Here is a 22086-nt window from a genome sequence, read left to right as displayed (position 1 = left end):
TAGATCGAATATAAAGATTTTTCCAGCATGTCCGATCAGATTTTTTTCGAAAAAAAAATGGGATAATCGTTCAAATTTCTTGATCGAGCAAAAAAAAAAAAATATTTTCAACTTTCATTCGATTTGATCATTTAGATCGAATAAACGGGAAAATCGATTGGTTTTATTGTATCGTGTATGGGCACCATAAGGTCTCAACACCCACACTATTCACTTAGACATGTGTAGGTCAGGGTTCTTGAGTCATAGCCAGGAGTAATTATGTCCATTTTATTTTTTTTAATCACTGTGGTTTTGATTTGCTAACACATACATATTGGTAGAGTGAATTAATGCCTGGTGTCACACCTTTCTCTTCACCCAATTCACGTCTTCATCAATTACTATATGATGCAACAATCTGAGCTTAGGACTCTTTCAGACAGACAGCAAAAGTTAATTGCGCCATTTAACCTCTCAATTGCCGGAAGTGAGAGGCTTCCGGTTACTGTAAAATGGAACCCATCTGTTTTTGTCTTTGTGAATGCAGAATGCTTCCTGTGCTGTATACAAGCGTAAGGCTGTTAGAGAGCTTGTAGGTGCATCAGCCCTACAGTCTGCATATAGGAGCGTGTGCACATGCCACTGGTCATGGTGCTTTGGACTGGGGTGCATTCATGGGTGCATGCATGCTGCTAGTTTTCACTGTGTGTACATGTGCATTAGTTGGTTGTTTGCATGGGCTCGTGCTTGAGAATGCTCAGTATGCATCAAGGAGTATTTTAAAGCCCCCCCCCCCTACAGTCAGTGGCTGATGCTGTGACATTTTTCTGTGTTCTGTACTTGTGCAATAGGATATTGCTTTTTCCTCAGCTGTTAATGCCTGGATTGTTTGATCTTGTTCCTTTCTCCATGCCATAGACCCTGCCTATCACATGCCCTAGACCCTGCCTATCACATGCCCTAGACCCTGCCTATCACATGCCCTAGACCCTGCCTATCACATGCCCTAGACCCTGCCTATCACATGCCCTAGACCCTGCCTATCACATGCCCTATCACATGTAAGTTTCCCTCCTATTTTAATTTTCTCTGAAGAGTAGCAACGTGGAGGTCTCAAAACAACTCTCAAATGAGCTGAAGGCAAAGATTGTTCATCATCATGGTTTAGGGGATGGGTACAGAAAGCTGTCTCAGAGATTTCAGCTGTCTGTTTCCACAGTTAGGAACACATTTTTCCATAAATGGAAGACCACAGGTTCAGTTCAAGTTAAGGCTTGGAATGGCAAACCAAGAAAAAAGTGACAAATGGTGAGAACAGTCAACCCACAGACCAGCACCAAAGACCTCCAACATCATCTTCTTGCTGCAGATGGAGTCAATGTGCATCGTTCAACCATTTGGCACACTTTAAACAAGGAGATGCTGTATGTGAGAGTGATGCAGAGGAAACCTTTTCTCTGCCCACAGCACAAACAGAGCCGCTTGAGGTATGCTAAAGCACATTTGGACAAGCCAGCTTCATTTTGGAATAAGGTGCTGTGGACTGATGAAACTAAAATTAAGTTATTTGGGCATAACAAGGGGCGTTATACATGGCGGAAAAACAACAACACATTCCAAGAAAAACACCTGCTACCTACAGTAAAATATGGTGGTGATTTCATCATGCTGTGGGGCTGTGTGGCCAGTGCAGAACCTGGGAATCTTGTCAAAGTTGAGGAACGCATGGATTCCACTCAGTATCATCAGATTTTGCAGACCAATGTCCATGAATCAGTGACAAAGCTGAAGCTGCACCGGGGCTGGATCTTTCAACAAGACAATAACCCTAAACACTGCTCAAAATCAACTAAGGCATTCATGCAGAGGAACAAGTACAACGTTCTGGAGTGGCTATCTCAGTCCCCAGACCTGAATATAATTGAAAATCTGTGGTGTGAGTTAAAAAGAGCTGTCCATGCTCGGAAGCCATCAAATCTGAATGAACTAGAGGAGTTTTGTAAAGAGGAATGGTCCAAAAAACCTTCAACCAGAATCCAAACTCTCATTGGAACCTACAAGAAGCATTTAGAAACTGTAATTTCTGCAAAAGGAGAATCTACTAAATATTGATTTCATTTCTTTTGTTGTGGTACCTAAATTTATGCACCGACCTAATTTTGTTTAAACAATTATTGCACACTTTCTGTAAGTCCAATAAACTTCATTTCACTTCTCAAATATCCACTGTGTGTGTCTCCTATATAATATATTTAACTGACATTTTTTGTCCAACAATTTTTACAGGAAAATCATGACGATTAACAAGGTTGCCCAAACTTTCACACCCCACTGTAGGTGTCTCCCAAAAGATAAGACAATGTACAAAGGCATTATTGTGGAAAAAAAACATTTCTCAGCTTTTATTTACATTTGAGCAAAAAGTGTCCAGTCCAAAATTATTCATACCCTTCACAAACTGTCACAGTCTGTGGGAAAATTCAAAGTTCTATACCATTCCAAAGGCCTCTTTTCCACGGATTGTTGAGCTGTGTGCTCAGCAACCAGTTACCAGACAGCAGTGAGCAGTTACCAGGCAGCAACAAGCAGTTACCAGGCAGCAGTGAGCAGTTATAAGAGTATGAGGTGCATTTCACTGCCTATCAACAGTCCGTGGAAAAGAGGCCTTAGAAATGGCCTTGTGGCCCTTTCCTGACTTGTGAGCAGCCACAATGCGCAGCTGCAGGTCCTCACTGAGCTCCTGTGTCTTAGCCATGACTTTCCACAAGCCAACTGCAGAGAGCTACTGTTTTTTACATGTTCAGTTGATTAAAACAGCTGTTCCCAATTAATCAGGGTAATTAGGATGCTTTACAGCTTGGACTATTAGGCCACTTTTCCACGGACCGTTGATGTTGATAGGCAGTGAAATCTCAAACTCTTACAACAGCTCACTGCTGCCTGGTAACTGTTTGTTGCTGCCTGGTAACTGCTCACTGCTGCCTGGTAACTGCTTGCTGAGCACACAGCTCAACAGTCTGTGGAAAGAGGCCTACGTGTGTTCAAATTCCACTGGCTACATTGCAAAGTATTATTAAAAAATACAAGATGTTCCTCACTGTGGAAAATCTCAGAGCATGTGGTCAGAAGCCAAAAGTGACACCTGTGCTGGCCAGGAGGATAGGGAGAGAGGTGAAAAAGAATCCAAGGATCACCACCAAGGCCATCCTGGTTAATCTGGGCTCTGCTGGTTGCAATGTCTCAAGGCAGACAATCCAATGGACACTGCACACTGCTGGCTTTCACGGATGCAGATTGTAACAACCATGGAAGCAGCGGCTGCGGGCACACAGGGTGTCTCCGCAGCCGCCTTGCTTTCTTGCTCAGGGACTTCGCCCGTGCCTCTGGCGTCTAGTATGCCGAGGACGGGGTTGTCCATTGCTCAAAGGGTGGCTGTATCACGCGGGCGCGCGCGGAGACAGGACCTTTATGCGGGGAGGAGGCGTGTCAGCTGACCAGCCGGTCGGCTGACGTCAGAGGAGACGCACGGCGCTCCGGATTGGCTGATTGGTGGTGGGCGCGGCCGTAGGGTCTCCTCTGCTTCAAAAGCCTTCAGTCTTCACTCGCAACCTGTCTGCTGTTGTGAGTACTCATGTGTTAGCGCTCAGACCTTAGATAGTATCCGGTGTGCTTTGATCTGGGAGGGAACCAGAGATTGCACACAAGACTAGGATTATTGTATATTTGATATTCTGTGTATGACTCTGGCTATCCTCTGACTCTGCTCTTGCTAATCGATTCTGTGCTTCTGCCCATCTGATTCTGTTGCTGAACTCTGCCTGATATCTAACTACTCTCTTGCCTGTCGATTTTGTACTGTACCTGCCCGCCTGTTACTGATCCTAGCTTGTTTGACCACTCTACTCACTAGTGAGCCCTTGTCACTGGTGAGGTGCTCTTGTCTAGTACTCATCAGCTCCTCTGGTGAGGTCTAGTCTAACTATTCTATTATGGTGTACAAATAGTACCCACCAGCTCCTCTGGTGAGGTTTAGCCAAACTATTCAGTCACTGTGTACCAATAGTGCCCACCAGCTCCTCTGGTGAGGTCTAGTTAAACTATTCAGTTACTGTTGCACCAAGCACTATACACCTTGCTAGCTATACTTGTATTATTGGTCTGCAGATCACTACATAATCAGGTATAGCGTATGTATTATCGGTGATTCTGCAGATCACACATAATCAGACGTCTGTGTTGCTACACCAATCGTTACACAGATAAAGGAGGACGCCACTTCTCCAGATAAGGCACACAAAAACTTGCTTGGCCTGTGCAAATGCTCATCTGGACAAAGAACAAAAATTCTGGTCTCCTGTGTTATGGTCAGATGAAACAAAAATTGAATTGTTTAGTCACAGTGATGTTTCCTTAGTGAGGTGTAAAAAGGAGAAGCTTTCAACCCAAAGAACACCATCCCCACTGTTAAACATGGCGGTGGGAACCTAATGCTTTGGGGGTGTTTTTCAGGCAATGGACCAGGGAACCTAATAACAGTATACGGCACCATGAAAAAAAGACATACATGAAGATTCTCAACGACAACATCAGACAGTCTGCAGAGAAACTAGGCCTTGGGCACTAGTGGACATTTCAGCACGACAATTACCCAAAACACACAGCAAAAGTGGTGAAGAAATGGTTAGCAGACAACAACATTAAGGTTTTGGAGTGGCCCAGCCAGAGTCCTGACTTAAATCCAATCGAGAATCTGTGGAGGGAACTAAAGATGAGGGTGATGGCAAGAAGACCCTCCAACCTGAAAGATTTGGAGCTCATTGCTAAAGATGAATGGGCAAAAATACCTGTGTAGACATGCAAAAAACGTATTTGCAAGCGTTTGATTGCTGTAATAGCCAAAAAAGGCTTTTATATTGATTGTTGAGAAGGGTATGAACAATTTTGTACTGAACACGTTTAGCTCAAATGTAAATAAAAGCTGAGAAATGTTTTTTTTCCCACAATAATGCCTCTTGTACATCGTCTTATCTTTTGGGAGACACCTATGTCATTTCCCCTCAAAAAATTACTTGCTGTTTGAATAAAAGTAACTTTAAGTCAAAATTTGCCAGGGGTATGAATAAGTATGGGCAGCACTGTATATTTAGAAAAAGAAAATCTAGATGTGAAATTAAGAGAAACACAAACACGCTCAGCTGATATGTTTATTTACGTCAGTCTATATATAACCCTGGAAAGTAGGATAATTGAAGAGGAACAAGTTTGTTATTTTTTATTAAAATATATTTAGTAACAGGTGAAAGTGGTTCTAAAATATATCTAAAATATAGACTGTGGGAAAAAACGGAAAAAAAAAAAAAAAACAACCAGAGAGGAAATATGAATTAGAAGATCAGCATCACTGTATTCATAGATTAGGAATAGGATTAGTATACAATCACACTCCAGTACACAGACAAGCCTCGTATGAATTGGGTGGGTGTCAGTCAGTGTGGGGGAAGCAGGTAGCTGTCTTTCTATGTGAGGAAGTGTCTCCCAGCCTAGAAACAGAAGAAAGTGTATTGCAAGATATGAAACAGAAGTGTGACAATTTGACCAGCGGGGAGGACATCTAGACAGACAAGTAGACAGCGACCCTGCAGGGAAGGGGGGCTGCTGAGCTATAAGAGTCCAGCTGTGACCAGGTAGGGGCAGTGTGCGGATGGATCAGGACAGACCAGCAGTGCTGATGGACAGCATTATACGTTCTGTGATCTTCTCTGGTCGGGGGCAGCCAGTGCCTTTGTGGAGCAACCAGGACAGTGTGCCACTATCAGGTAAGCAGGGAAATGAATACAGTGTGGTCATTTCACCTTTTCTGAGGTACAGTTGGAAACTTTCTATTTCTTTCTTTCTATGAGAACTAATCTCTCTTGTCTGAACAGACACAAATACCGTAATAATAGTGCGCTATTCAACCAAAATAGTAGTAATGTATCAGTCAGACTGTCCAGAAGTGAATAATTCAATAAAAAATATGGGCAATAGGGTGAAAAAAACCCCATCAATTTTTCTGATGGGGCTAAAGTGATAATTATTCAATTAGTATCAGAATCAGAATAATTTAATTTGTTAAGTACAAATACAGTATTATAATAATATTTAATAATGTTATAATAATATAATATATAATGGGATAATATATCCCCAGAATAGGTTAAGTAGATCAGCAAATAAGCCCCATATCTAAATGTAAACCCAGTTTAACATGTGTGTGATATCTCGGTGAGAGAAAAAGGTTTTGTAGCATGTTACACAGAGCCCAGCCCAGTGCTTAATAAATGAAATTTCACATTAAGATGATTTAAAAATTGGGGATAAAATCTAATGAAATCGGAAGGTAATTAAGGATTGTTCACGTAAACAGTTCCATTTGAGCATTTTTTTTCACTTCAGATATCATCGTAAAATCCAAAGAATCATTTAATGTTGATTTTCTAAACCTATACTGTGATTTTCTGTACAATTTAATCAAAAATATCAGCTGGAATGATCGCATCTGAGGAAAAATTGTACCGTTAATGGGCACCTTTAGTGGTGTGGATCGATTAAATATGATCATTTACTGTATTTCAATCTAAATTATCTTAACTAAAATCTGATTGTTTACTAAAAATTGCACCGTTTATGGGAACCTTAAATGCCAGCCATGCAATGCAGGATCTGGCTGTCATCACACCACAGCGCAGCATGCTACAGGGGAGCAGCTAAAAAAGTGTGACAAAAAATGGGTGCTGGCTATTTAGCGGGGAACCATTTTTGTTGCAGGGGGTTTAAAGTTAAGCGCCATGGTGGGAAGGGGGGGGGGGGGGGTTGTTGTGTTTCGTTTTCAAGGGGTTATTAGTTGCTCACGGGGTGTTATTAGTAGTCTGGGGGAGTTATTAGTTGCCCACAGAGGGTTTTTAGTTGTCCGGGAAGGTTATTAGTTGCCCCAGAGGGTTATTAGTTATTCATTGCCCACCAGGGGAGGGTTCTGTGTAGTGATGAGCACAAATTTCACATTGTCGTAATTTCGCATCGTAATTCGCAATTACGATGCAAAATCGCAATGCTAAATTTGGGGGGAAATTGTTATTCATTTTGTCTATACTTGTAATCATTATTTATTATTTATTTATTGTATTTATTGTATTTATAAAGCGCCAACATATTACGCAGTGCTGGACATTAGTTTAGGTTACAGACAATGTTTAGGGGTGACATACAGCAATAAGACAATATAGGAATACAAGAAAACCAGATCATGCAGCACAGTATGAGTACAAGGTAATGCTTAGTCAGTCACTGCATGGGAGCATGGAGATTAGGCAAGTTGAGTTCACTCAGATGCACAGCATGGGTGCACAGTAATGGAGGTGCAAGATCAGGTAGGACACAAAAGGAGGAGGACCCTGCCCGAAGGCTTACAATCTAGAGCAGGGGTGTCAAACTCAAATAGACGGAGGGCCGAAAGTTAAAACTTAAACCAGGTCGAGGGCCGACAGCCATATTTATTCTCTCCCCCCCCCCCCTTCTACCATTTAGAATGATCGCACAACACCCCACAATTTGCACAGCATGTCATAGCTGCGGTGCAAAAAAACAAAAAAAACTCTGTTTAGGTTAACCAGGCATAGTTGCCCCGAGTAAAGGTTAGCAAGGTATGTGCCACCAGTATAGGTAGCCAGGTATAGGAGCCCCAGAATAGATAGCTAAGCATAGCAGGTGCCCCAGTATAGTTAGCCAGGCATAGGTGTCCCACTATAGGTAGCTAGGCATACGTAGGTGCATCAGTATAGGTAGCGAGGCTTAGCAGGTGCCCCAGGTATAGGTAGGTGCCTCAGTATAGGTAGCCAGGCAATAGGTAGGTGTCCCAGTATAGGTAGCTAGGCATAGGTAGGTGCCCAAGTATAGGTAACTAGGCATAGGTAGGTGTCCCAGTATAGGTAGCTAGGCATAGGTATGTGCCTCAGTATAGGTAGCTAGGCATAGGTAGGTGCCTCAGTACAGGGGAGGCATAGGTAGGTGCCTCAGTATAGTTAGCCAGGCAATAGGTAGGTGTCCCAGTTTAGGTAGATAGGCAATAGGTAGGTGTCCCAGTATAGGTAGCTAGGCATAGGTAGGTGCCTCAGTATAGGTAGCCAGGCATTAGGTAGGTGTGCCCTTATAGGTAGCCAGGCAATAGTTAGGTGTGCCAGTATTAGTAGCTAGGCAATAGGTAGGTGAGCCACTATACTAGGTAGCCAAGCAATAGGTAGGTGTCTCAGTATAGGTAGCTAGGCATAGGTAGGTGCCTCAGTATAGGTAGCTAGGCATAGGTAGGTGCCTCAGTATAGGTAGCTAGGCATAGGTAGGTGCCTCAGTATAGGTAGCCAAGCAATAGGTAGATGCCCTAGTATAGGTAGCTAGGCATAGGTAGGAGCCTCAGCATTGGTAGCCAGGCAATAGGTAGGTGTCCCAGTATAGATAGCCAGGCTTTAGGCAGGTGCCTCAGTATAGGTAGCCAGGCAATAGGTAGGTGCCTCAGTATAGGTAGCCAGGCAATAGGTAGGTGCCTCAGTATAGGTAGCCAGGCAATAGGTAGGTGCCTCAGTATAGGTAGCCATGCAATAGGTAGGTGTCTCAGTATAGGTAGCCAGGCAAATGGTAGGTACCTCACTGTAGGTAGCCAGGCAAAAAGTAGGTGCCCATGTATAGGTAGATAGGTGTCCCAGTAATAGCCCGCTGGCCGTTGCACTCACCGGTGCGGCGGGTGGTGGCAGTTCTGCATTCTGCACACCAGCATGAGCCCCGCACTGGAGAATGACACAGGAGAGCTGTATGTCCTTGACTGATGGCGCTCGTATACAGGAACTTCCTGTATACGCGCGCCAGCAGCCAGGGACACACAGCTCTCCTGTGTTCAGTGCTGGGGTCACGCTGGTGTGCAGAATGCAGAACTGCCGCCACCCGCCGCACCGTAGAGTGCAACAGCCAGCGGCGAAGAGAGGTCAACGGCCCGCTGTGAAGAGAGGAGGGAGGGAGATATCCGTCTGTCATCGCGAGGTGATGGGAGGCAGAGCAAGTCGGGAGGCGGAGCAGGTGAGTGATAGAGCAAAGCAACGCTCTACCACTCATGCGAGGATGATGGGCGGGAAGGGGCGGACCCTCTAGCATGGCTGCCGGCCAGCTTTCAAAGTGCCGCGGGCCACAGCTAATGATAATTAAAAAACTAGCGGCAGGCCAAGTTTTCTGGTGCTGCGGGCCACATTTCACAGCGTGCTAACAGTTAGCACCGTTTTGCCCTTTGTGTACATTTTTGTGTCATTTTCCAACTTTAGCGGTTAATAGCGAAGCCCCATATGTGCTATTTTTCAAAAAGACCTTGTAGTTTTTGAGAAAATCGATTATAAAAATGCAAAGGAAAAATGGTTCTTAAACTGTAATTTTTCTGCGTTTAAAAAACATTTTTCTTTGCATTATTAACGTAAGTAGCATTTTTGGTACAAATAGCATGTTTGGGGGCTTTGATATTCACTGCTAAAGTCAGCACAAAATGATGCAAGAATTACATCAAAATGTACGCAAAATTATGAATGATTATACAAAATCAATTGAATTTACACATCGTAATTACGTATAGATGTAATTGCGAAAAAATGTATGCAAAATTTTGCGTAATCATAATTAGCTGATTACAGTCATCACTAGTTCTGTGTGAGAGTGGGGGTGTTGGGTCATAGTGAAATATTGCCAATATTTCACTATATCAATTAAGTAGTAAAATATCTGTAAATTTACTAATATTATACTACTGCAAAATTATGCGCCCTTAACTGAATTTTTATTTTTGCTTTAAGCCGTGCCCAAATTAGTGCGTGGCATTTTTAAATGTATGTTGCTACAGGCGGCTGGCTCAGCCGAGCTTGCCTGCTCATCCCTGTGGAGTGAGCGCAGGGACTGGCTAGAGCCTCTTGCTGAAGCTTGATGAAGATGCTGGAAAAGTAACCCTGCCAGAAAGCATTCGGCCCTGCAGTACATGCAGTGCTGCACTCAGACACTCTGCTCTATGGTCCATGAGAAAAATAGTTAAAGTAGCATCCATCTGTCAATGCATCTTATTTTAATTGTGGCTGCCGCAGGGCTCTCTTTGTTGATGCTCACCTCTCTCAACACTACCTGAAGCATGGTTGTCATAGAATTCTGTGTAAAAATATGCATTACAATACCAATACTCTATGTTTGTAACTTGGTCTTATTTTATATAAAAAAAATATATTATTTATAGAATATATTATTTTATATCAAAATTATATTAATATTAGTAATGGAACAAAAACTAAATTACATATAAAATAAATATTACATATTAAATAGTTCAGGCAGAATTCATCTACCATTAGAGCACCTGTGTAATGATCTGCTCTGCTGTCTGCACAAGCAGACAGCTTTTTGACCATTTTTTAGGTCTGAGTGCTGCAGGTCTCTGGAAGAGAGACCTGTCTTCACCCTGTGAGTTTCAGAGCTGCTGTTCTGGTGAGGAATTTGCATCCACTTGTCATGCAAATTGCTTAGCTGCTTCCTTTGATGGCTTGCAGTATAAATGCCATTTCCTCCCAGGATTCCTTGCTGGTCATGATGGTTTGTTCCTGCTAACTTGCCTAGAGTCTCAGCCCTCTGTTCATTGTAGGCTATTATTGCTAACTTAGAGTAGTTTCCCTTTGGGAGTGCTCCTTGCATTCCTATTTAGTGCAGTCAGATTGTGTTATATTTGTACTGCCTATTCTGTCTTGTCTTGTCCTTGCGATTGCACTGTCGCCAGCGGTTGGCGGTAGTGAATCGTTTTGTCTTTCTGTTGCGATTGTTCTGTCGCCAGTGGCGGTCGACTGAAAATCGCTTTGTCTGTTTGGATCGCACTTGCCCTAGCGTTAGAGGCGGTGGATCTCTCTGTATTCTGTCTTGGAGTTTAACCTCAGCTGCGGTTGCTGCTGGTTACTCCTTCTGTCTGTCTTGTTGTGCGGATCGCACTCGCTCTTGCGGAAGAGCAGTGGATCATATCTTACTTGTTCCTATTGTCTGTTTGTCCGGAGCAAACGCCTGCTGTTGCCTGAGGTAAGGCAACCGATTAGCAAGCGTTTCTGTTATTTGTTTATTTGTGTTTCTGGTTTCGTGTGTTAGTCAGGGTTGGCGTGTTTTGTCTCTGTTGCGCTTTTCGTGCGCCGACCACGTTTAGAAAGTGCGTTTGTTATTTTCTTTGACGTTCTGATCATTATTGTTTGCTGTATCTTTCTTACTACGTCTATGCTCTGTCTTTACTCAGTCTTGTGTCGCTGGTAGCAATCGCCATTTCTTGCGATTGCTTTCTCACTTGTTCTTCGCTGTTGTGTGTTCACCGTCGCCGGGTGGTGACTGGATTGGTGGACATAGATACATTCTGTCTCTGTACTCTCTCTCTTTCACAGGGGGCTATCTTGCCCTGTCTTGCTTCCCCTTGTGCAGTTCCTATCTGGCATCTGTGGCGCTGCGGAGGGTTTGTTCCTCTGCACTCCACAGCTCCATCTGCCGGTGGGAATTCCCCTCTACAGGTGCATTGCACCACAGCTGGGTTCTGTTATTTTCAACGCTTGTGGAGGATTTTCGCAGTGTCAGCGCACATCTTGTGCGCTGACCACGGAAATAATTCCCCATTCGTTACAACCTGTCAGTGTAACTACATAAATCTGTGTATATATATATATATATATATATATATATATATATATATATATATATATATATATACGCAATCAGGAAAATTTTAACAATAATCACGCTTTACTATAAGGGCCTGTACACACTGCTGCGCTTGCGCTGCGTTTTTAAAATCGCAAGGTCTTTTGAAAAAGAATGAAAATCGTGATGACTTGTACACACTGGTGCGATGCGTTTTTAGAAAAACGCAATCGCAGTACCTGCTGCGCTTTTTTAAGCGCAGCGTATGAAAAACGCATTAAAAACGCGTGCGCTTGCGTTTTTGCCTGCGTTTTTCAGAAGTCAGTATCCCAGAAGACTCTGCAATCTCCTGATTCCTGTTGAAATGTAAACTAGAAAAAAAACCAAAGGATTCTTTAGCCAATCAGCAATTACAAGAAAAACGCAAACGCACAAAAAACGCAGGCAAAAGCGTATGCGTTTTTAAAACTACATGCACTTTAAAAACGCATGCGCTTGCGATTTTGCTTGCGTTTTTCAGTGTGTACAGGCCCTAACAGCCCAAAGGGAATTGTCACTTAAACTACATTATACTCCCCTTTAAATGCAACATATACACTCATCACCGGGGTGATACACATCTTTTAATCGATTTTTAACATTTTCTGAAATGTGATTAATAAATAAAACGTTTTTTCTGATTAAAGTTGTTGACAGATTGGTTTGTGCTCGGTCGGGTCATACCACTTCTTTTTCCATCTCATTTTTTGTTTGCTTTATACACTCATTATGCTTAGAGGAAATAGTTCTGACTTTTAAATGTTCATTTCAAGGTGGCAACATGCAAGGGAAACAAAAGGAAGTGGCGGCTGCAGCGAATGGGTCTTCGAACCAGAGGAAGCGTAAGAGGACATTGTATAGCAAATGGCAGCAGGTGGAGCTGGAGAGCGTGTTTGAAGTGATTCCCTATCCAGACATCGGCACCAGAGAGCACCTAGCCAAGATCATCCGCCTACCTGAGTCTAAAGTTCAGGTAGAGACAACCATTTGAAGTGCTTTATCTATAATAATAATAATAATATTTTAATACTTTTGAAGCCATCAGCTGTATGCAGGGCGCCGGACTGGGCTTCCGGCAGCACTAACTTTGCAACCTGAGTTTCAAGCCCAAAGCCCTGTGAGCAGAGAGGGTCCTGGTTAGTGTTAATCGAACAGTTTTCGCCACTGTTCGTTATTCCCCGAATATCGGGGTGTTCGGGTTTGGCTTGAGCTCATGAGGTGCTCGGCTGCACTGTTCGGGGGCCCGCACGGGCTGTTTTAAGGGGCTGGAGGGGACGCAGCATGAGGGGAAAGCCATGGCCACAGTCGGCGGGGAGGGGGGATGGTCCCCCCCTCCCTCACCTCGGGGCTCTCCCCTTTGCGCTCCCCTCCAGATTAAGTTACAGTGTGGGCAGCGGGCAGCAGCGGGCAGATACATACCTTCCATGCGTTCCACCTCATACTCCTCGCTCTAGTGTCTGACGTCACTTCCGGAATAGACTTTCCGGTGTTAGGCCGAATATGCCAAACATCTGGACCATGTTCGGCCGAGCTGACCCAAGCCCGAATATCTGGGTGTTCGATCAACACTACTCCTAGTGTGCAATGTCCACTATCTATTAGGACTTACCCCCTTTCATGCCTCCCATTTCCCTTTGCTTTGGCAATGCCTCTGTATATCTTGGTGATGCCAATAACAGTGCACGTTATACTCCGAGGAAGCAAGGCTCACCCCATTGCGAAACAGTCGTAAGGCCGTGCACCCTCTGGCACCCACAGCCGCCTCCCCACTCCAGCAGAGCACGATAAGTACTCCATCTCACATGGACATATACCTTTGTGTATTTGTATGTGATTCATTTTTGCTGTACACCTGCTGCCTGTATTAAATCTACAGTGCCAGACATCATGCTTTTTCTTTTTGAGATTTTTGTCCGGTTGCTATATCAAATCAAGGCAAATGTTCCATCCCTTTATCCAAATGCAAAGTGTATGGATGCAGCTATTTTCACAGCAGAAAAGTGCACATTATATTGGATATATAAGTAGATCGACGTCCAATCGCAACGTCTATTACCGGTAACACAGTGCAGTCTCTTATTCAGGTAGTGTAGAAACACCTCACATAGTATGCCTTGGCATTAGTAATAGAAAAGAAGGAATACCCATTCACAGTATCCCAAGTCACAGCATATTTTTCAGCAACAATGGATGTCCAATCACAACATCAGAAACGACTGTGGCTGTATTATTATTTCCAGGCATGAAAATCACATAGACACCACCCGTAAGAAGTTCTTTGCTGTTGTAGCTTCCCATATATACGTAAGCATAGTTTGTATAGCTTGATTAAACATGTAGCCCCATGTGCAATGCAACTTTGATGATACTTCACATAAGCTCTCGTATAGCAACCAGCATGCCAAGCAAAGAGTCCTCTATGGTGCCGGAATGGTTCATGGAGCATATCAGCATGGCCTGCAAACAAACTAACCTTTTCAGTTAACTTGAGGTTGCCCATACATGGTACATTTTTTTTCATCCAATCTTATCATTTCTATGTAGTTAAAGGGTAAATTAAGTGAATATATTGAAAGGATAATTTAGGCAGTTCCCTTATATTATATAGAAATTGGAAGATTGGATGAAAAAAATTGTACCATGTATGGGCACCAATAAACCTGATACCTCTAGGGATACTCTAATTCTTAGCACACAGGATTGAAGGGAGTGAGCAAATATTAAGGGACCATAATGAGTAACTTATCTGGTCCATCTATATAACGTGTAATCCTCAGACACCCACCCATTGACTAATACTTTCCCTATTGGTATATCTCATAAAAGTTGTACCTACCGTGTGAAATTATCTCTCAGACCAAATTACATGTTTACTGTAAATATGGGTAGACAGTCCTGCTTTTTTTGTATCAAAACTCTGGCTCCCTCTACATTGTGTAGAGTTGGCTGGTATATATATATATATATATATATATATATATATATATATATATATATATATATTATATATATATACACATAAACATACATACATACATACATACATACACATATATATATAGATATATATATATATATATATATATATACATATTTACAGTGGGTTTCAAAAGTATTCAGCCCCCTTGAAGTTTTCCACATTTTGTCACATTACTGCCACAAACATACACCAATTTTATTGGAATTCCACATGAAAGACCAATACAAAGTGGTGTACAGGTGAGAAGTGGATCGAGAATCATACATCATTCCAAACATTTTTTACAAATAAATAACTGCAAAGTAAGGAGTGCGTAATTATTCGGCCCCCTGAGTCAATACTTTGTAGAACTACCTTTTGCTGCAATTACAGCTGCCAGTCTTTTAGTGTATGTCTCTACCAGCTTTGCACATCTAGGGAATGAAATCCTTGCCCATTCTTCTTTGCAAAACAGCTCCAGCTCAGTCAGATTAGATGGACAGAGTTTGTGAACAGCAGTTTTCAGATCTTGCCACAGATTCTCGATTGGATTTAGATCTGGACTTTGACCGAGCCATTCTAACACATAGATATGTTTGTTTTAAACCATTCCATTGTTGCCCTGGCTTTATGTTTAGGGCCATTGTCCTGCTGGAAGGTGAACCTCCGCCCCAGTCTCAAGTCTTTTGCAGTCTCAAAGAGGTTTTCTTCCACGTTTTCCCTGTATTTGGCTCCATCCATCTTCCCATCAACTCTGACTAGCTTCCCTGTCCCTGCTGCAGAGATGCACCCCCCGAGCATGATGCTGCCACCACCATATTTGACAGTGGGGATGGTGTGTTCAGAGTGATGTGCAGTGTTAGTTTTCCGCCACACATAGCGTTTTGCATTTTGGCCAAACAGTTCCATTTTGGTCTCATCTGACCAGAGCACCTTCTTCCACATGGTTGCTGTGTCCCCCACATGGCTTGTGGCAAACTGCAAATGGGACTTCTTATGCTTTCTGTTAACAATGCCTTTCTTCTTGCCACTCTTCCATAAAGGCCATCTTTGTACAGTGCATGACTAATAGTTGTCCTATGGACAGAGTCTCCCACCTGAGCTGTAGATCTCTGTAGCTCGTCCAGAGTCACCATGGGCCTCTTGACTGCATTTCTGATCAGCGCTCTCCTTGTTTGGCCTGTGAGTTTAGGTGGATGGCCTTGTCTTGGTAGGTTTACAGTTGTGTCATACTCCTTCCATTTCTGTATGATCGCTTGAACAGTGCTCCGTGGGATGTTCAAGGCTTTGGAAATCTTTTTGTAGCCTAAGCCTGCTTTAAATTTCTCAATAACTTGATCCCTGACCTGTCTTGTGTGTTCTTTGGACTTCACTGTGTTGTTGCCCCCAATATTCTCTTAGACAACCTCTGAGGCCCTCACAGAGCAGCTGTATTTGTACTGACATTAGATTACACACAGGTGCACTCTATTTAGTCATTAGCACTCATCAGGCGATGTCTATAGGCAACTGACTGCACTCAGATACACTCTATACATACATACAGGGGTAGGCTTTCGAGTCCAGAAGGACTTGAATACGGAATTCAAAGGAAGTATAATGACTTCAGGTGTGACCACAGGCAGTGGGGAGATAACTTACCCAGAAGTCTGCGTTCCATTACGCGTCGTAGGTGTAATAAAAGCCGCGTTGCATGACTCACTACCGCACTTCCTCTTTCAAGCTGGAAGGAGGAAGTGCGGTAGTAAGTCATGGAACGCGGCTTTCAGTACGCCTTTGACGCGTAATGGAACACAGACTTTCCCGAAGACTTCTGGGTTAGTTAACTCCCTGCTGCCTGTGGTCACACCTGAATTATACTTCATTTGAATTCCGAATTAGAGTCCTTTGGGACTTGAAAGTCCACCTATATATTATATATATATATATATATATATATATATATATATATATATATATATATATATATAGTATAAAGTATATAATGTTTACGGACATGCTCTTTCTTTGCATTAGCATTCAGTATCCTGTATATATTAATGACTTAATACTGTATATACTCGAGTATAAGTCTAGAAATTTAGGTCTGATTCACTTCATAAAAGTATAGGGGTCGACTTATACACGAGTCACGGGCAACACTGAGCACTCTGAGTAATGTGTGTACAAATAGTGACATTCCCATTTGCAACAATTTACCCTGTGGTAAGTGATACTTTGAGAAAAGGAAATGCCAAGAAAACACAGGTCTGAAGAAAATCCTGGCCACAACAATTAACAAGGCAGGAAGGAGGGGGGGGGGATTACTGGGCTTCATAAAAGGGAGTGAATTATTGCTGCACTTGGGGCCTGGAAGAGGTATTGGCTGCACTTAAGGGACTGGAGGGGTTAATGGCTGCAAAACTGTATGCAGTATTGGTCCCCAAATGCAGCCATTAACTTTTCTGGGTAGACTTATACTTGAGTCAATAAAAAATTCCAGCTTAAGAGGGTTGAATATTGGAGTCGACTTATACAGAAGGTCGACTTAATGGCTAATATTTTGTTGAATGTTTTAAAGTCATACCAATAACATATAATAAAAATGCACTGATATAGTTCTACCCCGAAACACCATACAATGAAAGATATACAAAACAGTCCAAAGATTTGTTTTTTTTTTAAGGAACAGTATCAGTCTTTATTTTTCTTAAAGAGAATCTGTACTCTAAAATTCTTACAATAAAAAGCATACCATTCCATTCATTATGTTCTCCTGGGCCCCTCTTTGCTGTTTCTGCCACTCCCTGCTGCGATTCTGGCTTGTAATTGCCAGTTTTAGGCAGTATTTACAAACAAAAAACATGGCTGCTAACCAGAAGGTGACAGGCTCAGAGAAGCTCTGTCTGTGACTCATACAGCAACAACACACAGCACACAGGGCCTGCAGGGGGCGTGGAGGGTGTGTGCATAGCTTCTCCCTATCACAGCAGAGCAGCACATTCCTGCCTGTGCCGACAAAGCCGACAAAGGAAAGAAGATTAGATTATATAACAGAGATATTACAGTGACTGTGCAAATAGAAAAGGCTGCAGTAAGACAGACCACATTAGAACAGGTATAGGAACTTATTGGATAGAAGAAATAAGGCTGAACATTTTGTTACAGAGTCTCTTTAATTACAACTTCTCCTCTATTGCAGTTGTGAAATGAAGGCAAACTACAAAGGAATCCAATTCACAGAACCAAGATGCCTGACACGTGTTTTACGGCCAAAAGCTGCTTCCTCAGAGGCACACAAATATACAAATATCAGGAATAGCCGGAATAGGACAACCGCAATCTGAAACCTAGTGAAGACAAGTGTAGCACATAGATGTGCTCTCCGCAGTGTCAACATGCTGGATAGAAAACTCCCCTGATATTTTTATATTCATGTGCCTATGAGGATTAAGGAAGCGGCTTTTGGCCATGAAACATGTGTCAGGCATCTTGGTTCTGTGAATTGGATTCCTTTGTAATTTGTCTTTATTTTAATGTCATGTTGGTTTTGGCTGTTGACCAATGAACATCTTCTTTGAGGTTTGTTAAAAGCAAAAACCAATGTGGAACACTGGTAGGAGGCTCTAAGAGGCTCCCTGAATAGTGTGGCCAGAGAGCTGGCAAGAAGAAGGAGTGGTGCATGGTGTGTGTCGGCGGCAGACGGCAGAGTGAGATGATTGGTCCTGGCGGCCAGTGATGGAGTGATGGGTGGCCCCAGTGGGCAGCGGTGAGAAGTGTTTTATTTTAACTTCTTAGGTTTTTTAAAACTGTCAGCCAAGGGGAATATCATCACTGGTAGATGAATCCCGTCTATGTACCTTGCTTACCGTAAGTTAACATTAGTATGGGACCATCGTTTGAGGTTCCTAATGTTATAACTTATAGTTAAAATACTACATGGAAGTTTTGCAAATTATTGTTGCTGGTGGTAAGAGATTGCTTTTTTATTTTCCTCTATGTTTTCTGATATCTTATTTACTGATATTTATCTTCTAAACCAGTTAATCTTGGACTGTTACAAGATTAACAAATGTAACGGCTGAATTGTCCAACATTTACGCCTTATTACGGTATGTCTGTACTGCGATCTTTAGTAAAAATCTTTGAAATTAATCAGCTAAAATAATAATTAGGTGTTGTTGTTTATAGAGGATATATCCTTTTCTAAAACTCTGTTTTTTTATACTTAACTATATCCATTCCAAATACCCTCTAGAACCATCAGAAGTACCCCCTTGGGTACATAACCACTTGTTGAGAACCTAGGATATAAACAAACAACAAATATACTAATCTTTAATTAATTGAACAATGACCATCCAAGCTTTTTTAATACTGTAGAATTATTTCCATGAGGATGAGGTTATGTTTTGATAACCAAAATAAATTCATAGATTTCTGTTTCTGAAAGTTTTTCTGTATGATTACAGGTATGGTTCCAGAACCGGAGAGCTCGAAAGAACAAGAGTAGTAAACTAGACAAGACCCTTTATCGGAGAGGTTCATCACTCCGACCACCTCATCTTCGCCTTAGTACTGTGTCAACTTCAGACAACTACAGTCAAAGGGATTCCCTTATTAACATGCCTTTCCCACCAAACCAGTCTGGACCTTATGGACATGATGCTCAGCAAGTACTTGGTCTTCAGCAAACTGGTTACCCATCATTCCTGCAGTCGTCTCCTTCTATTTCCCAGCAATACTCAGGAGAAGCAAACTATAACTGTGCCTATAAGCAGCAAGAGCCACACTGGCAGAATTTCACCTCCAGCAGTGTAAGACCAGGATATAGCTGTGACACGACGTTGTATGACCCCAAGTTTATGCCTCTAGAGCAGTCCAAAACAAACTGTCCACCATACTGGGACCTGTTCCCTTACTCACTAAATGAAAACGGGTCCCAGACCTCTCTGGGATATATCTCAGATGTTATTTACAATGCTGCAATCCTTACTAATCTAGGAGATCTTTAATTTACACACCACCTAAACCCAAATAGGAGCTGATAGAGTTTAGGATGACTAGAGCTGCAGCCTAAAATGCATTCCAGTGGAATATTGGATATAGGATTACTTCTTTAAACAGAATATATCAGCACTTTCATTATAAATCCAATAAACTTAGCATACAACCACATCTATCATAAATCCAATAAACAGAACATGCCACCACTAACGACACCAATCCAATAAAAAGAGGTTAAACCAATTAAATAACTTAAAAAAGACAATGGGCAGAACAATGCAAGTCTTCCCTTTAGGACAGTGTCCAATGGTATATTCAGAACCACTGATTTATAGAACAGATTTTACATTATAGTCCTTTCCTCCAGCCTCCATAATCTGATTTAGGCTTTCAGTGCAAGGTATACTAAGCTATGAAGTAGGGCTCTGGCAGTAATTGCAGGGAATAACTAACCATACTAATGTGAGGAGAGGAAAAGGAGCCAAAAACACTGCCTTCTTAAAGGGACACCACAGCAACATATAGCAGAATGTAATACAGTATTCACTTTTTTGCTCAATTTTATGTAAATTATCCTGGTTTCATCATCAGACACACCTCCTATATGTATATATTGCTATATATGTATGCAATCTCACCTTCCCAGTACTATTTAGCCTAGGCTATTTAGTTATGCAGCCTTCTGCCCCAGAGCACTCTGGGAGACCTGGCTTTGTTTCTGCTCAATTCGGAACACGCAACAAACAAACATTCCACATTGATGCACCTTGCCAGCAGGAAAGATATCAGCACCTGTGATATATTAAAAGAGGATCTGAACTGAAAACTTTCTCTCTGCTCTAAAAGATACACAACAGCATAATAACCTTTAAACGAAAAACATTTCTTTGTTACAGCTCATACAAATCCTAAAATAAATCTGCAGTGTTTCTACTTCCTGATTCATGGAAGCAGACATATTGTTATCAGCCTGTGCTTTCAAATGAGCTTATCTGCCATGGCAGTCATATGACACAGGTGGGAGTTCAAATTACAACGTGTGATTAGATACAAATGAGGGGGAATTAAACAGGCTTAACTCTCTAAATACATACAGGGTGTACTTCTCTGTTTTCCTTCTGTCCTGTGCAAGAGTTCAGGTCCACTTTAAGAATGTAAATCATTAAGAGAAAGATTTTACAATGGACAAACACAGACTAAACAATTTATAATTGAATATGGTAAAATATAAGACATTTTAATCACGTTACATTAGTAAAGTTTCCTATTGAAGTTTGAACTTAGTCTAAAATACAAACCACTGTAGAATTGTAATAACAATGCTAATATTGCTCTGTTTTCCAATTTTGGTGGACTTTGGACAGTTCCCTTGTGACTTGAAAATAGCTGTACATTTATGGCATCTTTTAGCCTGTTAAAGAGTCTGTTGTTACTCTGTTTTTGTAAAAATGGAAATTAGAACTATATATAAAAAGCAAATAGATTATTTACAAAATGTTAAAAGTGAAGATGAAATTTCTTGGCCACTTCATTATTATGCTAAATCTGCCAATATTGCAGACACAAGCCATTGTAAAAAGCCTATCAAAATACACTTACTGGGGGTGTCAAAGCATGACCTTCCTGGCAGTATTGGAAAAACAAAGCTGCCTTTAAAATGAAATGACAAATTCATTTGGTGAGAAAAACTTTATATATACAGTATATGGCAAGGATTAATGGCAAATATTTTTTTTTTAACTTCATTACTTTGTTTTATACATATAAAGTGCAGTACAGTATAAGCATTGTACAGCAATTTTATAGAAAATCGGTAAGAAAAAAAACCCTCCTGGAGGATACTTACCTTGAGAGGGGAAGCCTCTGGATCCTAATGAGACTTCCCCCATCTTCCTTCGTCCCGGCGATTCAGTGCTGGAAGACCCTGAACACCGGAGAGGTAAATATTTACCTACTGCAATACAGCACAGGTAGCTGAGCCAGATCGGGACCGCTCTACTGAGCAGGCTATTTCTGCCTGAGCCCGATCGGGAAGCCGCTACTGCGCCCGCACTGGGGAAGGTAAATATTGCAGGCACTACTGCGCCTGAACCACAGCCAACATCCTTGTCGGCTATGGTTTCCAGGGAGACATTGATGGATCGCCGGGATGGAGGAGGGCGGCGGAAGCTTCATTAGGATCAGGGGCGTAACTAGACATCACTGGGCCCCCCTGTGAAACTTTGGATGGGCCCCCCGCAAAACTTTGGATGAGGCCCTCCCACCCCCCTCGTTTTCTGCACAGGAAAACTGAGGACCAATGTGTTTTCCCCATGCAGATTAAAAAAAACACTTAAGGCTCATACACACATCAGACTATAGTCTTTGGAAAATGAAAGATCACAGACCAATCTTACCACCCTTCATGTAGT

The 22086-nt window shown here is 42.1% G+C and overlaps 1 protein-coding gene across 1 annotated transcript; it reads left to right on the top strand.

The window, feature by feature from the left end:
- The first annotated feature begins 5597 nt into the window (after nt 1–5597).
- On the top strand, nt 5598–20919 carry SEBOX (SEBOX homeobox). The gene is made up of 3 exons (XM_068265880.1): nt 5598–5798; nt 12504–12703; nt 19141–20919. Exons 1-3 carry the CDS (start codon nt 5684–5686, stop codon nt 19681–19683), a joined length of 858 nt encoding a protein of 285 aa, XP_068121981.1. The 5' UTR covers nt 5598–5683; the 3' UTR covers nt 19684–20919.
- Nucleotides 20920–22086: the final 1167 nt, after the last annotated feature.

The sequence above is a fragment of the Hyperolius riggenbachi genome, chromosome 2 (assembly GCF_040937935.1).
Source record: "Hyperolius riggenbachi isolate aHypRig1 chromosome 2, aHypRig1.pri, whole genome shotgun sequence".
Lineage (NCBI taxonomy): Eukaryota > Metazoa > Chordata > Amphibia > Anura > Hyperoliidae > Hyperolius > Hyperolius riggenbachi.
Note: the sequence above shows the minus strand (reverse complement) of the source record. Positions and strands in the feature narration are given on the sequence as shown.

Excerpts from the sequence above, each read along its gene's own strand:
- SEBOX (XM_068265880.1), top strand. The coding sequence starts at position 5,684 with ATGGATCAGGACAGACCAGCAGTGCTGATGGACAGCATTATACGTTCT. Across the intron at positions 5,799-12,503 it reads GGACAGTGTGCCACTATCAG|GTGGCAACATGCAAGGGAAA; the intron begins GTAAGCAGGGAA and ends GTTCATTTCAAG. Across the intron at positions 12,704-19,140 it reads TACCTGAGTCTAAAGTTCAG|GTATGGTTCCAGAACCGGAG; the intron begins GTAGAGACAACC and ends GTATGATTACAG.